The 19269-nt window shown below is 55.1% G+C and overlaps 2 protein-coding genes across 8 annotated transcripts in view; one reads left to right on the plus strand and one right to left on the minus strand.

Annotated features, from left to right (window-relative positions):
* Window positions 1-9646, plus strand: part of GATB (glutamyl-tRNA amidotransferase subunit B) — a 94864-nt gene extending 85218 nt beyond the window's left edge. The window contains exons 12-13 of the mRNA XM_062199503.1: window positions 4459-4593; window positions 5372-9646. Coding sequence (XP_062055487.1) covers window positions 4459-4593; window positions 5372-5509 — 273 coding nt within the window. The 3' untranslated portion in view covers window positions 5510-9646. The remainder of the gene's footprint in view (window positions 1-4458; window positions 4594-5371) is intronic.
* The window catches only part of FHIP1A (FHF complex subunit HOOK interacting protein 1A), a 307163-nt gene continuing 297520 nt past the window's right edge, over window positions 9627-19269 (minus strand). For 6 of the 7 annotated variants that reach the window (XM_062199501.1, XM_062199496.1, XM_062199497.1 and 3 more), the window contains 3 exons: window positions 18145-18323; window positions 17638-17776; window positions 9627-12799 (listed from right to left, as the gene is read on the minus strand). In XM_062199501.1, coding sequence (XP_062055485.1) covers window positions 12546-12799; window positions 17638-17776; window positions 18145-18323 — 572 coding nt within the window. In that variant the 3' untranslated portion in view covers window positions 9627-12545. The remainder of the gene's footprint in view (window positions 12800-17637; window positions 17777-18144; window positions 18324-19269) is intronic. The other variant, XM_062199502.1, reaches the window with a different exon arrangement.

Here is a 19269-nt window from a genome sequence, read left to right on the forward strand (position 1 = left end):
AGATTCCCGCGTTCAGAAAACCCTTCCTGGTCAGCACGCAGGACCGCAGGGCACACCTGGGTGGAGCCTCCACCAAAAGCTCACCGTCCCGCTACGGGTGCCTTTGCATCTGATGGTCACACGCACCCACAGGCGGGACAGGTTACCCACAGGGCGCTGCGCTGTGACCCTGGACAGGGCACCTGCTAAAGGCGCCCCTCCCCCGGGCTCAGAGATACAAATGTGGAAGGCTGGCCTCACCGCCGCAGTAGGATTGGGAAAAACATAAATACCCACTGTAGCATTTACAGTGAAACAGGAAACAGCCACTCCTGATTCCTACCCGCTCTGCCCCACCAAAAGAAAAACAAAAAAAAAACAAAAAACCTCTGAAGGCCTAGTGCAGTGAATAGCATCATTCCGGTCCTAAAATGTGGAAAATGCTAGAAGACGCTGGCGCTAGGGCGTTCCATCAGCTTCGGGTGTGCGCGCACCCTGGCGTGGCGCGTCTGTCTGCCTTGGGTTTGCTTTTCCTCCTTGCTTTTTCCCGGAGTTTCCCGGGAGAAAATCCCGGAGTTTCTGGGGAAGAACTAGCGCAGAGGAACGTAAAGGTACTTTCCTAAGTGCCCGCCCCCCACCCCACGGCGGACCCCACTCCCGGCTCCTGTGTGGTGAGCCGGAGAAAGACTGAAACAGGAGGTGGCAACGTTTGGGTTTTTCTAGGTTTCTTTTTGAAACATCCAGTGCATTGGTGGCGAAGCCGTCACCCCAGAGAGGGAGGCCTGCACTCCGTGGGGAGCCGGCCTGCTGTCCCCGTGGGGTGCCGTGTGGCTCGTGCAGCGCGTGGCCTGTCGTTCCAGCTGCTTGCACGCGGCTGCGTGGACGCGAGGCTGCAGCCGCGCCACGTCTGTCCTGCCCATTTGTCACCTGATGCGCTTCTGAGTCGCTTCCGCTTTGTGGCTCGCACAGCTGACGCAGCTCTGGCGTGCGGTGTTGAGTTTTGGTTGGCGCGTGCGTTCTCAGCGTCCCTGGGTGTGTAGCTCGTGGTCACGGGGTCCTTCCGTGTGGGACGTTTGGCGGAAGCGCAGGGGCTGCGGCTCTCTCTCTGCCCCCGGAATGCCGCCATCCTGGTGCTGTGAAGCAGGTCTCGCGCGGGTTTGATTTGCATTTCCCTAATGACGGCTTACCGGAGCATCCTTGGGCGTCGCGTCTTTGGTGTGTGCTTTTAAAAAATATGTGCAGTTTTTTCTGAATTTAACAGAAGGGACCGAGTGCACCCTAGGGTCTTGGGGACCCCAGGGGCTTCCGGTGTCACCTCTGATGGAAGCAGAGGGTTCCTCCAGCAACGCGGTGGCCGCTGACTGGAGCGCAGAAAGGCTCAGCCCGAATGCCCAGGAACTGCCCCTCCGTCTTGTCCTTTGTTGTGTCGCATCCCCCCTCCACCACCCTCCCCGGGTCCAGCACACCCGGGGCCAGGGGAGGTCAGAGGCCACTCTGGCGAAGCACCCCTACCTGTCAGTAAGGGAAGTAGACGCTCAGAGATTCTGTGTCATCCGAGTAGCTCCTAACTGCACATGGGAAATGTCCTCAAGGCCTCCCCTCCCCAGGACAGGGCCAGCTTGGACACAGACTCCCAAACCGTCAGTCACGGTGAACCTGCCCCTCGCAGCCCGGGGTCCAGGTCCAGATCCCTGGTGTTGTCTGGACTGCTGGCCAGGCCATGGCCCGAGGGAAGTGGTATACGCCAGGAAACACAGTGGTCCACTCTCCCTCGAGGACTGCCTTCTGCACCAGAAACCCCGCTGTGCACGCCCGTCCTGAGTGGGTGGCGTGGGGCCAGGAGCTGTGTTCCTGGCCTGAATGTGGTTAAAAAGGTGATGTGGCCAAGGGCCTGGCCGCAGCACAAAGCTGGGCCGACCCCGGCCCGTGTGAGCGGAGGAGCAGGGCCGACCCTCAGCCAGGAGTGCACGACCCCCCCATAGGACAGGAGATGGGACCGCAGGAGCCTCCTGCCAGCCTGGAGCTGGGCCCAGGATTGGTGGCCTCCCTTCAGTGGTGAGCCCCGTAGAGGGAGGAGTTCCAGCCTCCGGCTCCCGCTGCACCCAGAGGCCTGGCAGCACCACTGAGCACCCCCACCTGCCCACCCCTGCCACCCCCGGGGAGCAGTCAGCGGTGTCGTGCCCGATGCTGGGCTGCTCTGCCTTGGCCACTGTGGAGTTTGGGAGTGCACCTGAGCACACCGCCACCCTCATGGTCCTCTGGCCCGGGCAGCTCGGACCCATGTCGGAGCTGGTAGCCAGGACAAGTGGCTCCCCGGCCTGTGTTCGCAGAGGGGGGGCCCGGAGTGGTCTAAGCTGCTCAGCTCTGCCGCCGCCTCTTGCTGGGAAGAGCTCTGGGAAGAGGCCCCACAGGCAGGGCCTTGCGCGTGCCTTCTGTCTGAAGCCAGGGTTTGCGATCTCCTCCCCCTTCCCAAACGTTAGACGCTTCCAGCTAGGAACTTCGCTGGGGAATCTCTGCAGGGAACAGAAACACTGGTCAGGTCTGGGACGTACCAATTGGGGTGATTCAGTTAAATTTTCATAAATGCATCTCCTAGACATTAAACTTTTATTAATATAAGAATGCACGAAATAGTTGACAAAGCAGCCAGAGACAAATCACATACATCTTATGAGCACATCAGTGGTTGCAGCACAGCTCGGAAAAGCACGAGAATGTTGGCGTCGGTTCTCTGGAGGGAATGGGGGTCCAGGCGACCGTTTCTGTATGTCCTTGTCTTGTGCACTAAGTGTGTGTTAACTTTTAGCATTAGAATAATGTTTTTCAAAGTTCAAGCCCTCAAGAAAACCAGGGCAGGGGAAGGGAGCAGAGACTGTCCCGCCACTTGCTCGCGGAGCAGCTGCCCAAGGGTGACCGCCTGCCGGCTGTCCCGGGAGCAGGCTTCAGCCTAGCGGCCGAGACGCCCATAACCACAGCCGAGGCCTCACGCCCAGCCCTGGCTCCCCGCTCCAGCTTCCTGCTGATGCAGAGCCTGGGAGGCAGCCGGGATGGCTCAAGTACTCGGACACTGCCGCTCTTGTGGGAGACCTGGACGGAATTCTGGGCTCCTGGCTTCCACTCTGGCTGTTGTGTGCATTTGGGGAGTGAGCCAGCAGATGGGACATTTTGTATGTATATGTATGTATTTTTTTCAGATTTATCTATTTGAAAGGCAGAGTGACAGAGACAGATTTCCATCTGCTGGTTGACTCCTCAAATGTCTGCAATAGCTAGGCCTGGGCCAGGCTGAAGCCAGGAGCCAGGAGCCCCATCCAGGTCTCCCATGTGTGTGGCAGGAATCCAAGCACTTGAACCATCATCTGCTGCCTCCTAGGCACATTAGCAGGAAGCTGGATCTGAAGCACACGGTAGCCAGGCCTTGGACCAGGCACTGTGAAACAGGATGCAGGTGCCCCAAGTGGTGGCTCCACCCACTGCACCACACACTGAACAACGATACCTCATTAGTAAATTCTTCCCTGTTTTGTTCCCCCCCCCCCCCTTATCTCAATGCCTTGTTCACGGCCACGGTCAGCCTTGATGATCTGGTAGATAGGACGGGTCTCCCTTGTTTTCCTGAGTCAGGGCAGGTTTCTCTTGGTGGCCAGGGCTGGGTGGCACACAGGTCACTGCACGTGTTCCCAGGTGCTGAGCCCACAGTGTGCGGTGCCGCGGCAGCCGTGATAGGTGTCTGTGGTTTGTGACGATTCTGCTGTGGTACTCAGGAGCGCTGGGGCTCAGCAGTGGCTGCGCCTCACAGCGAGGAGCGCCCGCTCCCTCGTGGGTGTGCACACTTCTGCTAGAAAAACCCCGCGTAAGAACCAGCACCGTGGGGCCTGCTTCCTCAGACGTGCTCGGGTCTGGTGGCCGGGGATGTGGTGCTGCCATTTTTCCGGTGGAAAAACACGCAGCGGTAACGGTTAACAAGCCAGCCAGGAGCCACCGGTAAGGGTAAAGGCGGCAGGTCCAGTTATTTTCCATTCTCTGCCCCCCCAAGAGTGTGCCCCCGGCAGGCTGTGTTTCTGGTTCCTCCCTGCAGCCCTCGTGGCCCCAATCCTTCACCAAAATGTCACCTCGATTAATTAGTTCAGTGGACACAAGACAGATCCGTCACCGGCCCTGCGACTGCTGTGGGCAGGAGTCTGAGTGAGCATCAGCCTGGCCTCCCACAGCCCCCTCCCTGTGCGGGACACCCAGCAGGCAGCGCCCGGCTGGCCCCGGGGGCCTCCTGCCCTTGGTGCTGAGAGGTCTCAGCGTCGGGAGACCCCAGGTCTGTCTGCCTCCACCTACAGCAGCTTCGTCCCGAGCTTCCGGAGAGCGGGCATTGGGGGCGGGCAGCCAGGCGCCCCGGCCTGCAGGCACCCGGCTGGGCGCCCTGCGAGTCTGCGCTTGCGCGCCGGGGTGGCGTGTGCTGCGGCTGCTGCCCTGCCTCGCCCACAGGTGTTTGAGGAGCTGTGGAAGAGCCCGGGGAAGCCGCCTGCGCAGATCGTGTCGGAGAAGCAGCTGGGACTGCTGCAGGACCGGGAGGCCCTGGAAGAGCTGTGCCGCGCCACGCTGGACGGACACCCCCAAGTGGTAGGGGCGGGCAGGCGGGGGCCCCCGCTGCTGCGGCCGCAGGCACCTGGTTCCGTCAGCAATCCCCTCCCTGCTTCGGCCAGCTTTGTAGTACAGGACACGGGGGAGTTACAACTACTTTTCCTGTAGGAGAAATTCTACCCCCAGTGAGCCCTGAGCTCACTAATCCAGGCCTGGACCGTGGCACCCACGTGGCATTTGGCTCCACTCCCCAAGGAGCCCCATGACAACCCAGCAGGCGTAGGTGCACAGGGCAGAGCCAGGGAAACACCTGAGCTTCCGGCCTGCAAGAAGTGGGAAGAAAGGAGAGGAAGAGGACTTGCATACCTGCAGAATCCTGGCTGTGGTTGTCCAGGCCGCTTGTCGGTGGGGGACATTGCCTGCGTGGCTTTCACAGCACCCCCCCCCCCCCCCGGCAGCTTGCTGGGGCACCAGCAGCTCCGCAGAGAGCTCTTGAGAAGCAGCACGAGCCTGCCAGGCCTGCCGTCTCCATCTTGCCTCCGCCTCATGTCTGCAGCGACGGACAAAGACATAAAGGCGGCTGCGGGCTCTGGGGGACTCCTCTCTGCCCAGCGGGAAGTAGGGTCATGGGAGGGGGATTCGGGTCTTCCTGGTGGGGGTGGCAAGCCGTGGTCAGACTCTGGGAGTCTCCTGGGTGACCCAGCCCAGCCCAGCCCAGCGGTGCTTGGAGAGGAGCCTGCGAGCCTGACGCCCACCCTCACCCCATGCGGCGTAGCTTTTAGGTGGCTCACCTCTGAAACCGTGTCTGTCCTTGCAGGTGAGGGACGTGAAGGGGGGAAACCCCAGAGCTATAAATAAGCTCATCGGGCTGGTCCGGAAAGCCACGCAGGGCCGAGCAGAGCCCGCCCTGATCAAGCACATCCTGGAGAAGCAGCTGTCGTCGCCAGCGCCCTGAGCCCTTGGGGCCGACAGAACGGCGGCCTGGCGGAGCGGGCGTCCCCACGCGGAGCTGGTGTCTCGGCCTGGCCCCGTGCTGTGCCTCCAGCGTCACGGTCACGGCGTCCTTGGGAGCAGCAGCCACACCGTGGGCGTCAGCGACACTGCAGCGGCGGCTTAGACACTGCACACACTGCTGCCGTGAGTGGCCCCTCGCCAGGCACGCGGTTCCTGCTGCCAGCAGCGGTGAGCACAGACGGTCACCGGGACGCGGTGTGTTTAGACCTCAAAGGTTATGGAAGAAAATGCAGCACCCCCCCTCCCCACCCCCCTCGCGTAGCGTAGTAGCGTAGACTGCGTTTGTTTGCGGAGGTGCCCGGGGGTAGGAGGGAGGGCGGAAACCGGTAGCGTCCACAGAGCCCGGAAGGCACGGCCGAGAATGAATGAATGGTTTTAGACACCAGACGTCTTCAGATAGCTTTACTGAATAAAATATATACTGCTGTATCACATACAAAATTGACTTACACTTCAGAGATGTGCAGCTCATGACCCCCGCCCCCGAGCCTCCGCTGGAACAGCTGTGACAGCACACTGCTTGTTTCACTCGGGGAGAAGAGAGCTGGGGAATGACGCTGGACCCGACCCTAAGATAATCGCGATGCAGCTGGCCTGTGCCCGGTCCTCAGGAGTCCTCGGCCACGCCCGCACCCACTGGTTCACCGTGCGCATCTGTCCCCTCGCCGCTCCGTGCTGAAGCCAGCTTTGCAAATGCTGGTTTCAGAAAGGCTTGTCACAGTGAGTGTAGCAGGACAGCAGGACCTTGGGAGCTGCTTCTCAGCTGGGAGACGCCCAGCCTGCTGAGGACGGTGGAGACGCCCCTGGTGGCAGCTGGCGAGCTGGGGGAAGCAGACCTCCCCACCGCCCACCGGCCTCGGCTCCCAGTGTGCACGTGAGCTCAGGCCTCCCTCACCCTGTGCCCTCGCTAACTCTGCTTTCTCGGCTGGGTCAAAGGAACCCAGCTGTGGCAAGCGTAAGGGGTGATTTAGAACTAGAAGCCAGCATGTTCCCTCCCCGAGGAAGCCACGTGCCCCACGTTCTGCTGGGGGACCCGTTCCCTCCCCTCCCCGTGAGCCTCTGCGATACACACGGGTGGGCAGAGGGGGTCTGAGGCTGCACTCTGGCAGGATCTGTATTGGGTCAGAATGACTACAGTTTGGTTTTGTGTTATGAACCCCATTTTCATCACAAATTCTAGCTTGTAGATCATCGAACCCACTAAAGGATCTTTCCAGGTCATTTCAAGTGAAGGGCGGGCTTAATGGGAGTGCATCCAGGTAAACAGTTGACCAAAACTGTGATGTCAGTGAAAACTTTCATGGACTGATTATTCCCAGAGAAAATGCCGGCATGAAAACATCTGATTTTTACAAGGCTAATTCTCCTCCAGCTCTACCAGTGGCCTGTTGTTTTGAATGTCAACTTCCGAAGTCCTGAAAACCAGATCTTCTGTGGCTATTGCTGCTACCAGGACAAAAAGGGAGGCAGAGCGCTGATCGTCTGATTGGAACCTGATTGGGTATTACACAAGCTTCCGTTAGACCCTAAGGGCTCCACCCAGGGTGGTCCTGCTCCTAAGGACCAGGCTCGTGTGCCATTGTACACAGGGTGCGTGAGTGTGGGTGCTCCTGTGTTTACTGTTCAGAGGGAGGGACTACAATGAGGCCGCTGCCAGCCTGCACTGCAGTCCACACAGCTAGGGTGGCTGTCTGAAGCCAATGCTATCTGCGAGGGGACTGTGCCCCCACGGCGGCCTGAAGCAGCTCTGCCTGTGTTCTGTTGCTTGAGGCGAGGTTGGTGGGTTCCAGTGGGAAGGTGAGCCCCAGCACGGAGAGAGTCTCCAGTAAGAGTTCACTCACTTCAGGAAACTACCGGGGGGGTTCTGTGCTGACAGCTGCCAGACTTAAATTCTGGGTCACCTGGGTTGAGAAATTAGTTTTTGTCTCTGTCCTGACTTATTCATCAAGGTGAACATCTGTCTGTCTGTCTCTCAAGGTGTAGATGGAAGAAAGTTGTCATTCTTGTACCAAGGTAAGGATGTTCCCACTGAGCCGTGCCTCCTCTCCCCCTTTTTTTTCCTGGTAATCGCTGCCCACCTGGAAGAACACCATGACATTTTTGAAAGAAGACACCTCCTTTCAGCTTCAAATTGGACAATTCCATTTTAGCTTATGACCATGACCTACAGCTTACATTGTATTTTCACTTCAATTGAATTTAGCTGTATCATAGCAGCTGTTGGGGAAGAAAAAAACACTACACCTAACCGACTGGAAGGCCTTGTTATTTCCCCGTTACCACGGGGGCTGCAGCGTGGCTGTGAGCAGGCTGGCCCTGGATTGCAAGGTACACCGCGGCTCGCTGCAGCCCTCTCGTGTTGCCTCCCTTACTGAGACCACTGACGCCACATTCCATCAAGCATCTGCAGGGCAAGAAGGGCCGTGTGCGGCCCTGTCCCAGGGGACCGTCAGCGGACACCCTGAGCAGCCTGCTGCAGCCTCGGCCCCAGGGAACTGGTTATCTGGCCCAGGAGCTTCCGTGGCCTCTGTCAGCTTCTGAAGTGAAACGCTGACTCTAACCCTCTCCAGAAGATGCTGAAACACACACACAGGGGTGGAGTCCTACTGACAGTCTCCTCACCTGGGTAGGTGACAAGTCAGGTTTACAACTATGTCTTCTAAGACACGAAAAAAATCACAGTGACCTCCAGGCTGGGGAGGAGCAGTCCCAGCCAGATTCGTGATCCGTTTTAGGATTCTAGGTAGAGACTGAAGAGCTAAAGGTGGCCCCTGAATGTGTCCTGGCCCTTCTTTTCCCAAAGAGCCTTGCTGAGAAGCCCTGTTTATCCAGTTAACGAGCTTCCAAAATGATCTGTCCTCCAAGTCAATTAATGGCCTAATAAATGCCTGAATGTAGACCTCATTTACTAAGGGAAAATTATCCCCCAAACCATTCTTGGTCTTCCGAGAGCTCATTCGAAAGCATTAGGTTTATGACGGTCATTCAGAAACAAGCCAAAAAAAAAAAAAGGTAGCTTCATTCTTCCCTTATTGCCTTGTTGTTTTAAGCTATTTGATGGAGAATTAGTGTTGCATGATTTATCCACTGATGGCAAAAACAGGAAGGGGCCTAGAATATTTACTTAACAACTATCGTGGCCTCAGCCACAAGGCCAGCGCTTCGGGAAGAGCTAATACTGCAGAGCTGGCTGAGGGACGTGGACAGCCACGCCGGTGAGGACGGTGACCTGGAGCAACACCTGCAGCAGTAGCTGTCCTACACAGGGCTCGCGGTCAGCACTACACCGAGCCCTGGAGCACATGCAGATCTGTGGTGTCACACAGTGCCACAGCCCTCCTGCCCAGGCAGTGCTCCCCAGACACAGTCCAGAGCTGGAAAGCCATCCACAGCCCTTAACCTCTACACCTGAAGGAGCACATGGGAGTCAGCTCGTGTGACCGCGGCAGCCAAGCCAGACCAGAACAGCTTTGAGCCCTGAGGAGTCCTGGCTGCTGCAGTTTAAACAGGCAGCCCCCATGTCTGTGGGTCCCGTTTCTAGATTCTGTGCGAAAGATGATGCTTTCCTGGCGACACCCTGGCCCTGTGAGTCTTGAGGGGTTGAAAACCAACAGCTCTATCTGCCTTGCAGAGAAGCCCTGCTTAGGGCCCCTCCACGTGCTGACTGTATCCTTGCTACACAGCAGACAGCAGCTCCAACCCCCGCGTATCCTAGTACTTTCCAGTTCTCAACTCCTCTGATTACAGCAAGAGGAAGCAGCCAGCCAATGAGGAAAACTGCATCTCTGCTTACTCCAGCAGCTGGGAACAAACTCCCTAATAGTGCCTTAGGCTGACCCTAACTTGGGATTTCTTTGTTTCAGATTTTTAAAGCAGCAGTAGGCATTCAGCACAGCCGTTAAGATGCCCACCTTCCACACTGGGTGCCTGGGTCAGCTCAGCTCCGGCTCCTGACGCCAGCTTCCGGCTAGTGCCGACCCTGGGAGGCAGTGGCGAGCACTCGGGTAAGGAGTTCCTGGCTCCCAGGGTCCCCACCCATCCCATCCCCCCTCCCCCTGTGCCCCCCGGAAGCTCCTGGCCTTGGCAGGCATTTGGCAAGTAAACCACCCATTGGGGGTTTCCCTGCCTCTCACACACACAAATATTTTAAAACTTTGGTAAAAACACTTACTGACAGCCATTTTCAAAAAATCAATTTTAAGTATCCCAGTGTGCTCATATTTTGAACCACAAAACCCACTCGGTCTGGAACTTGAGATTAGGCCCTGAATTATGAGTTGAGGTTAACTTGATGCTGCAGGAACCCTCGACTCCCCTTCCCTGTGAGAACCTGGATCTACACAGTGACGCCAGCGCAGGGCCTGCCCCACAGGCTGTGCATCCACTGTCTTCCCTGTGTTGTCCCAGCAAGTAAGTGGCACCACAGCTGTCACACAGCAAAGGGCCCGCTCTCAGACCACATTTTTAAGCATGCTGAGTTTCTTTTAAACATTTCTCCCAAATTCAACATTAAAAGATTTCTGAAGGCCTCACCTGTGTAGAGCTGGAATAGTCCACTTCACAACCATGATTTTCTTCCCACCGCCACTCGCCAGCTGTATGTACCATCATATCTACCTAGATCAGCCTTCACACCTCCAAATCTTGCAGGGTTTGCCTCTCTCCTAGTGGGAGCCCTGGGTCTCTATACTTTCTTTTGGTGAGGCCACAGTCAATCAGCAGGTGAATTTTCTGACTTCATTTTTGTAAAACCATGAGCCCAGTCCTCTGGAGGCAGACCGTGATGGGCTCAGAAACAGGAATCAGTTTCCAAATCCCAGTGGGCAGCTTGAGAGGGCCAGCGTATGAGCTTGCTACTGGCACCCCGCCATGGGCGGTCCCGTGTGCTGCCTTCACCCGATACCGTCTCTACTGCCTTCCTTTAAAGCAGGGTGACTCCAGCACCTACTCGGGGGGGAAACATATTTATTTATTTAACTTTTATTATACATATATAAAAGTCAAAAAAACAAGCTCTTTCCCAAAGGCCACCTTCTTTCTACAAAGGGGATGTGGTATTCCGTAATAAAAGAAAGGCATTGCAGAGAGCTCAATACCACCAGCAAATAATGGAGAGAGCTGCCAATCAAACCCAACAGCTAAAGAATACAGTTTCTAGATGTGGCTTTAGCATTTTGTGACCTGGTAAAGCCCAAACAGGATAAATATTTGTGCAAAATAAAGAGGATAATAAATTACAGCTTAAATCCCATCTCTGTATACCTTGGGTTCTACTGGACTCCAGCAGCAGGCCAGATGGCCAGGCCACCTACATCCTCACCTCTTCACTACAGCTGGGCAAACCACAGCTCAAGGTACCTTGGTTTCCTGCAGGCTGGCTCCTAAGGGCTCCCTCAGCTCACGCCAGGTCTCCTGGCGCCTTCATTTCAATCTGTCTCAGGACAAAGCCCCTTCGAGAGCCCTGGAACATAAAAGGGCTGCTGTTCTCTGCAGTGGCTCAGAGGTGAGCCTCCATCCCCCTCTGCACCAAGGCCCCGACTGATGCCAGACCCGTGCTCCTGAGGCAGGAGCATCAGACCTACGGCTGCCCTTGGGGCCCAGCAGAGACACCCAGGAGAGAGCAGGGGGGTGGGGGGAGAGAGAGAGAGAGAGACAGGCTTTCCAACTGCCTGCAAACACACAGGCCCCTCCACCTCTCTTGCCTCGCGCCTGCAGCACGGGACCCAAACAGAGCAGAGTGGGCTCTCATCTCCACACACACATTTCTGGGTCTTATTTCTAGTGCACAGTTTTGTTGTGCATTTCCCCTCTTGGTGGTGGTTTAAGGCAGCCGTGGCTCTAAACATAATTCCGCCTCTCGGAGCGGGCTGAGCGGCAGCAGAGGCACTAATGCATCACGTTGGGGCCTCTAATGAAGCCCGTTACTCAGAAGGCAGCGTCTGCGTCTCCGGGTGGAGGCAGGCGGCGGCAGGCACTTGGCTCTGCGGGGCTCCCTGTGCCCTCTGCAGTTACATCCCAGCTGCCTGGCTCCTGTTTCTGCACAGAGCAGAGCACAAGACCTTAGCAGAAGCAAACAGTTCAGAGTAACTACCGGTGTTTGGACAGGGTGCTTTCAGCTGACCTCCCCCACTCCACGCATCCCCTGAACAACGCACCATGAGAGAGCTCCACAGGCTCGTGTCTGATTTCAAAAAACACTAAAAATGAATGAAGGTTGCTTTTTTGCATAAGTACATGATTCCACACTTTCATCTGATCCAGCACCCGAAACCCAGAGTAACAGTTTGCATAGGTAAACGTCATCTTGTGCACATCTCACTGAGATAAGGCTACCTCCGGGGTGTGGGTGGCGGTGTGCCGAGGAGAGCAATGTCTCCAGCACCCAGGATTCCCTGCATTCCAGCGCGCTCCTGCTGCATCTGACTTCCCAGGCAGAGCGCGGAGGCCACTGGGTTTTCCCACCCCATAAGGCAACACGTGTTGGGCAGCACGCACGTAGAAGTCGCTTTCAGAAGGACCTGCGCTACGTTGTGCTTGTTTGAGGGAGGCAAGGGGGGCTCCAGCATTAGTCTTCCCTATTACAAAGTGGACACCAAAATGCAGAAGGCAGCAGGAGCTGGTGTGCCCCCGCAGGGGTGAGCCCCCTCCAGCACGGCGGGGTACTCGAAAATCCTGCACCCCAGTATTTGCCTGGTGTGAGCTGAGCGAGTGAGTCGTAACTGGACAATGTGAGGAGGAAGAGCTGCACGTACGAAACCTGCCAAGGCCACAAGCGGCTTATGGGGCACACAGTCTGCGTAAGGTAAGGTGGGAAGACCACCCAGGGAGAGGGGAGACACTCGGAAGATGCCCCTCCCACAATCAAGTATTGCCAGGAAACATCAAAGTAGAAAGTTTTGTAAGCAGCTTCGCATTTAACATTCAGTCCAGATGCTAAAACCTTATAAAACAAGAATGTCTACTTTAAAAACAAAACACTACCAGGAGGAGTCCTCGAAGTCCCCCAGGGGCCTGCAGCACAGAATGGAGTGCTCCTGGGCCAAGGCAGCTAGCTCCTTCAGGAACTCGGGGAAGAGGGCTGCTGCCAGCATGGGGTTCCTCACTGCCAGGGGCAGGTGCGGGGGCGCCCCGGCCACCTTGGCTCTGGTTGTCAGGAAGGGCTGGAGCACTCTCGGAGGGCCATCCAACAGGGTCTTGGCACTTCCTGTCCTGGAAGCTTCCTGAATGGGATCTGAAACCAGAAAGAAGACTGTCACGGTAACCCTCCATGGCCCTCGTACCACCCCAAGGCGACTTGTGTAGGCCTGTGTGTTTGGGAGGCAGTGGGCTTCGTGCACACATGGCCACAAGTGTTCCGATTCCCGCGTGTTTGCCAGAAGGTGAAGACCCAGCTCACCAGGATGCCTCTGGGGATGCCCTGTGCATGGGGGAGCTCCCGCAGCGGGGCTGCGTTCAACCAGCCTCAGAGCTGCTGGTGCTCCCGTGTCTGCTGGCTGGGCCCCCCAGCCTTTCACGGAAAGGAGGGGGAGAGTCTTTGTGAGGAAGAGAAACAATGGAGAGGAACTAGGGGCCGGCAGTACTAGACTAAGAACTTCCTGCCGCCATGGGGAAGCCACGGGCACGCGGCGGCGACACGGGGCTCGGGAGCCCGCATCTAAGACGGTACCCAGGTCTCCCCGGCTCAGCGTCAGGTCTAAGGGGAGGCGAGGCCACACTGTATGAGACATGTTCAAGTGATCTGCATTTCTTATCAAGTCAGTTTTACTAATTAAAACGGTCCAACTCCCCTGCCTAGTTCCTGAGCCCCCTGAGCCCTTATATATTTGTAGGAATTACGTATGCCTTCTTCTGCCCCTCCCCAACCAGTCTCATTACTCTTAAATCACCATATTCAAGCTCTTCATTATTTTGGCTGCTTTTTAAAATTCAGTCCCATTTTTCAACACCCTTCGCAGAGTGTTACTTAACTACAGTACTAAAAATTCTTGACATTTATAGTACTTTCCACATCTCACTACTATAGTCTTTAGTGTTAAAAAAAAAATCCTCCACTTTACTGCTTTAAATATCCTTTTAGATTAAAGCTCATCACATCCATAAAGAACTGGGGAAGTTGTTAGGAATCTGTCTGCCATCACCTTTCCACAGAAACAGAGCATGCGCCCACAGCGGGGGGAGGACGTGCCACCAACACGGAGGCCATGCCCAGCCTGGCCCTCGGGCATTGTCGTTCTCCAAAAGGCCCAGCTAAGCGCAGGAAGGAAGCCAGCCAGGGGACACAGGTGAGAAGCGGGCCACCCGTGGGCGCTGTTCCCACGCCGACCAGCACGGTTCACGCAGGTTCCTCCGCCTGGAATTCCTCCCCTCGTCTCTGCTGGCCTGCAGCCGAGCCGCAGAGCCCCCGGCACAGCTGTGAGGGGCGCACACTGCACACCGCTGGCTGAGGAACTGCGGGCAGGTCACCTCCCCTCTTTCATCTCAGCAAGTCGAAAGCCCATAGAGTTAAGAAGGGAAAGCAGACGGCAGCTGTCACAGACACAGGGACCGCTGACCCCTGATCTCATGAGCACCCCAGGCCCTGGCCTGGCAGCCCTTCCCTGTCCCAGCTCCCAGCGGGGCCACTGCATTTTCCACGGACTTTCTGGTCCTTCACATGCAAAGATTCCAATTTTGGGGGCACCACAATAAATTTATCTTTTAATTCCATTTCCCAGGGACTTTCTGAAGTCCCTTTACATAATGTCTGTTTCCTTTTCTGTAAAGTGGGGATAAAGAGCCACCTGACCTCATTTCTAGAACCAGATCTGTTAAAGCAGTCTGGACAGTGACCAGGAAGTGTTATTCTGTGGTTTGGCAAGTACTCGAGGGGAAAAAGAAGAGCCTGACCCCCCGAGAGCAGCAGCGTCACCAGGGATCAGGTGGCAGCTGGCACGAGCACATGCACTGTGACTGCCCGGCTGGCACTGGGGAGGCTCATCCTCCCACCCCACCCTGGCTTCCAGGAGGCGAAGGGAAGGCAGGGCCTGCGGGATGGGGCAGCTCGGGCTGCAGGCACCAGAGTTCACCCTTCATAACTGGGTTCAACAAGAAGCAGGGAGGAAAGAGAAGTGAACGTCAGAATTAGCAATGGTTTGGAAATGATGCCCTGGGCATAAAAGGGGGCAACACAAGGTTTTTAAAACTAACACTGGGGGGCTGGCACTGTGGTACAGCGGGTTTAACCTGGTCTGCTGCACTGGCACTCCATATGGGCTCTGGTTTGAGTCCTGACCCGCTTCACTTCTGATCCAGCTCCCTGCTAATGTGCCTGGGAAGTCAGCAGAACATGGCCCAATTCCTTGGGCCCCTGCATCCATGTGGGAGACCCAGAGGAAGCTCCTGGCTCCTGGCTTCAGATCAGCTCAGTTCCAGCCACTGTGGCCATTTGGGGAGTGAACCAGCAGATGGAAGACTTCTCTCACTGTCTCTACCTCTCTCTGTAACTCTTTCAAATAAATAAAACAAATCTTAAAAAAAAAAAAATACTGGGACGATTCAAGAACTTAGGAGAATAAAATTTGATGCATTCACACACACACACACACACACACCCAGCAGTGCTGCTAAAATCGGCCTACGTTACAATCCCCCATGTGACCAGGAGAGAACTGGGCTCCCAGCTCTGGCTCATTCAAAGACCTCCGTGTCACAGTAAGTGCTTTGGAAGGAGCTATGTACAAGGGGGCAGAGAGCTTGCTCATTCTGTGAGTTTAGAGGTTGTTAAAGATGGGGGAAGGGTATCGCTTTGCTAACACCTCCTTAGGGTTAACCTTATTAGAACATGAATGCAAAATATCCAATTAATAGGGAAATCCTGGGTCCCAGGAGAGCTTCCTACAGGTACCTTGAATGTCACAGGACTTAAAAACTATCGATCCTAGCTGACAACCAACGACCATATGCAGAGAGAACCAGTTCCTCTGGGCACATGTGTTGCAGCCATGCCACCAGACAGCCTGAAGCCAGGACAATGCCCAAGGCCCGAGTGACTCCACACTCCCCACCCTGAATGTGCTCGTTTGGGTTCAACACACCGCCCTGTCCAGGCTGGTCAAGCGTGTGCACTAATCTCAATGACCCAGCAGGACAGTCTCCGTACTCGAGCTTCAGCATCCTGGCCGACTTCCCTGGCCTCCACTTCCACTTCCGTACGTGAAGTGAAGTCAGGGAACCCTTCTTGCCCGATTCTCAAGACTGTTTGACACCAAAAATGGACTGCCGGAGAAAGCACTTAACAGACTATAAAATGAAAAAGAACAAGCCCAGAGTACAATATAAGAATACTTAAGGCACCTTCTGTCTGGTAGACTGCAAAAGGGGCCACAATTCCCCAACCCACTCCCATGAGATGTGGGGCTTTTGTTCCATTCTTGAATCTGTGCTGGCCCTGTGACTCGTTTAGGCTGGCAGAATACAGCAGAATTTACCGTAAAGGAGTGCTCTCGGCTTCAAAAGATTTTGTTACGGCTCTCACTCTTGGTACCCTACAGCTATGATGCTGATAAGCCTGGGCTACCTAGCGGACTGGAAGGAACACCCCCATCACTCCAGCCAGCAGCACAGTGAGGCCATCGCAGACACCCAGCCACCCTGACAGCAGGCACACATGCAAGGCCAGGCAAAATCAGGCACGCCCAGCCCAGATCAGCAGCCCCCAGATAATCACAACTGGCTGTGTGTGAGCCACTGGGTTTTTCAGCAGTTTGTTAGGCACAAACGCTAAGTGATGGAGCCCCTCTCGCAAGGTGGGTTATGTAAGCACCTTCCCTGTTCAGGAGGAACACAGCTCACAGAACAATCACCCATGTGGCTAACAGAGGCCACGAGGGGCCTGAAGCCCACCTTACCACCAAGATGTGGAAGCTTCTCTCCCTCCACGGTTGCCTGTGCCTGCTGTTCTCACGGTCCAACAGCTGGAAGCCAAACCCACCTCCACAAGTGGCACGTGGCCCACCCTTCTTTCGGAATCAGTCCTGTCATACCCAAAGGCTCAGCACAGCCAGAACTCTGGCTCCAGTCAGAGAGAACCCGAGACCCTGAGGACAGCTCCTTCACTGAGAAGTGGAGAACAGGGGGCCCCGGGAGGTCATGTGACCGAGATCACATGGCTACACAGGGGCAGAACCCCACCTTGGGCTTCCTCTAAAGGTCTGGAAACTGTGCCAAGTTACATTGCTGCCTCTCACTCCCAGTCTTGCTTCTGACCCCCCTGCCTTGGGCTCAGGACTGAGAGCCCTGCTCTTTCCACTGCACGGCCACCATGTGAAGCCTGACTTGTCCACGAGGAATAAGGGAAACCCAGTGTGACGTGGAGCAGCCCTGGTTTGTACTCACCAGCGCCTACGACACAGCGGAGAGCAGTCATCTAATCTGTCCAGCCCGAGCTCAACCGAGGCAGAGCAGCAGTGCTCCCCAGGCCCAGCCCGGCAGCAGGCCTGATTTCAGCACCCACCGCCTCCTTCTCTCTGCTTTGCCAAGGCCCCCGCCCAGCCCTGCTTCTTCAGCTGATAAAAAAGGCACTCACAGAAACTTCAGACCGAGCATAAACCTCCCTTCTCCTAGTCCAAATGGTTTTTTCTAACCTCACAGAGCCCTGAAGCACATTTATTTTTGGCCCAAGGGCCTCTGAAAACATAATGAAGAGAACAGATGCCCTCCTCAGGACAGGACTGGCCAAAAAATGGCTCCGGGGGTGCACAGAATGCCTCTCCCTGGCCCCTATGTGCTGGGTGATTTGTTCTAGCCTGACAACACCCCACACACCGCGCCTTCCCCGAAGCGCTCTCAGCGAGCAGAACAAACGCCTGCTGGCTCCTCTGAAGGGGGAACGGGCCGGGGCGGGCCAGGCAGGCCTTTTTTCAGGCTTAGCAACATGAAGAGGAGGCTCCTCCTCGTTGTGTAAAAATAAATCAACCTTCAGATGCTTCTACGGCCCAGGAGCCGACGCAGCCTCTGCAGACACACACCAACACGCAGGGAAATGGAGGCACAGCTTACGGAGAGGCGAGACCGCCGGGAGAGCCAGCTGACCTTTGGTTAGTGCTTCCGGGGTCAGATCTGACATGTCCACTCGGAAGAGCAGGTATTGCTGGGCTTGCAGGAGGAGTCCTGGGAAGTCTCTCTCCACAGAAGCAAACTGTTCAATCTTGTTTTTCACAGATGCAAGGACCTGTCAAAAACAACATGCGGGATGCCAGTAGCCTCACAACGTGGTTCCACCCTCAGTCATCGCTGTACCTCTCAGGCACAGCCCTCGTTACCGGGCCTATTATGAAATTAGGCATTTGCTCATTTTTAACTGCCTGGGCGTTCTTGGTAGGGCACCCTCCTCACAACATCAAATAAATGAAGCTTTGCAGTTTGTCCAAAATAATCCACACCGCTAGCTTAATAGGATAGGGACGGAGAGCAAATGGAGGAAGACAGAGAACCTTCTGAGCAAAAATCAAATCGTGAGAGGGAAGAACAAACAAGGCCCAGCCAATCAGCACCCACAAAAACAGCAGGTAAGGCTGTGGGCACAGCTGACAGACGTACCTGGTAGAGCGAGCGGACGCTGGGCTGGAAGACCATGTTGGTGTTGAGCAGAAAGGAGCGGAGGAGCGGCTGGGGGTAGCTGGCCAGCTGAGTAATGATCCCGATGAGCAGCAAATTAACATGCAGAGAGTTCTCCAGCATGTTCTCCAGCTTTGACAGGACCACACTCATGAATGGACCTGCAGGAAGACACAAGGCCTCAGCGCTGGCTGGGCGCGTGGGGACGCCTCTCTTCAACACCTGCACATGGGCTCAGCAGGTGCAAACCCAGACTGACACTTGTGGCCAAGGCTTTTCCTGCCTCCGGCCAAACCAAAAACAAACCACCACCACCATAAAGAGAAGACGGGGGGGCGAGGGGGGCTGACATTTTGACTCCATGGGTAGTTTTAACACTTTGAAAATGATCACAGACCTTTAGGGGGGAAAATAAACAGACATCAAATAATTTAATCTTTAAAAATTAAAATCTCTTCTATGCTGTTTCTCTATTTATTGGGGGCGCCAATGTCCGCAACAGATATTTATCACCTTATGATGCTGTGGACTGTAGGTTTCCTACAAACTTTAGATGCCATTAAAAGTTTTGGTGACAAAAGAACCTTTGTGTTACTAATAATAATAATAAAAATACCAAGCAAATACAAACTGTGTTTACCAAAAAGCAACAGTATGGACAGAGACTGCCTATCCTGAACAAGCACCCTGAGAAAGACTCTGCTTCATCAAGTGTCATAAGACATAAGATATAAAAAAAAAAGAAAAAGAAAAAAGAGACAGGCATGGAGGTGAATGAGGCCTGGGGCTATCACCTTGGTAGCCCTGGTAACTCGGCAGCCAATCTTTGATTTTCAGATGAGAGTCAGCAAGAGAAGAAATACAGTTTGATGTGTCACAGATTTCTTAAAAAAGAAAATCCCTAAGAATACAAGAGCAGTTCATGAAAACATTAGGCAAAAAGGACCTTCTACTGCTTTGGATCGCTAGAAAGCAACAGGTGCTTGATGTCCCAGGTCACAGAAGGTAGAGAAAAAACAAAAACAAAAAAGAAAAAAAAAAAACTTGGCATTAATAAAACTACTTGAAGATGCTTTAAATTTTTACCATAAAATGGACCCAATAAGC

The sequence above is a fragment of the Lepus europaeus genome, chromosome 8 (assembly GCF_033115175.1).
Source record: "Lepus europaeus isolate LE1 chromosome 8, mLepTim1.pri, whole genome shotgun sequence".
Lineage (NCBI taxonomy): Eukaryota > Metazoa > Chordata > Mammalia > Lagomorpha > Leporidae > Lepus > Lepus europaeus.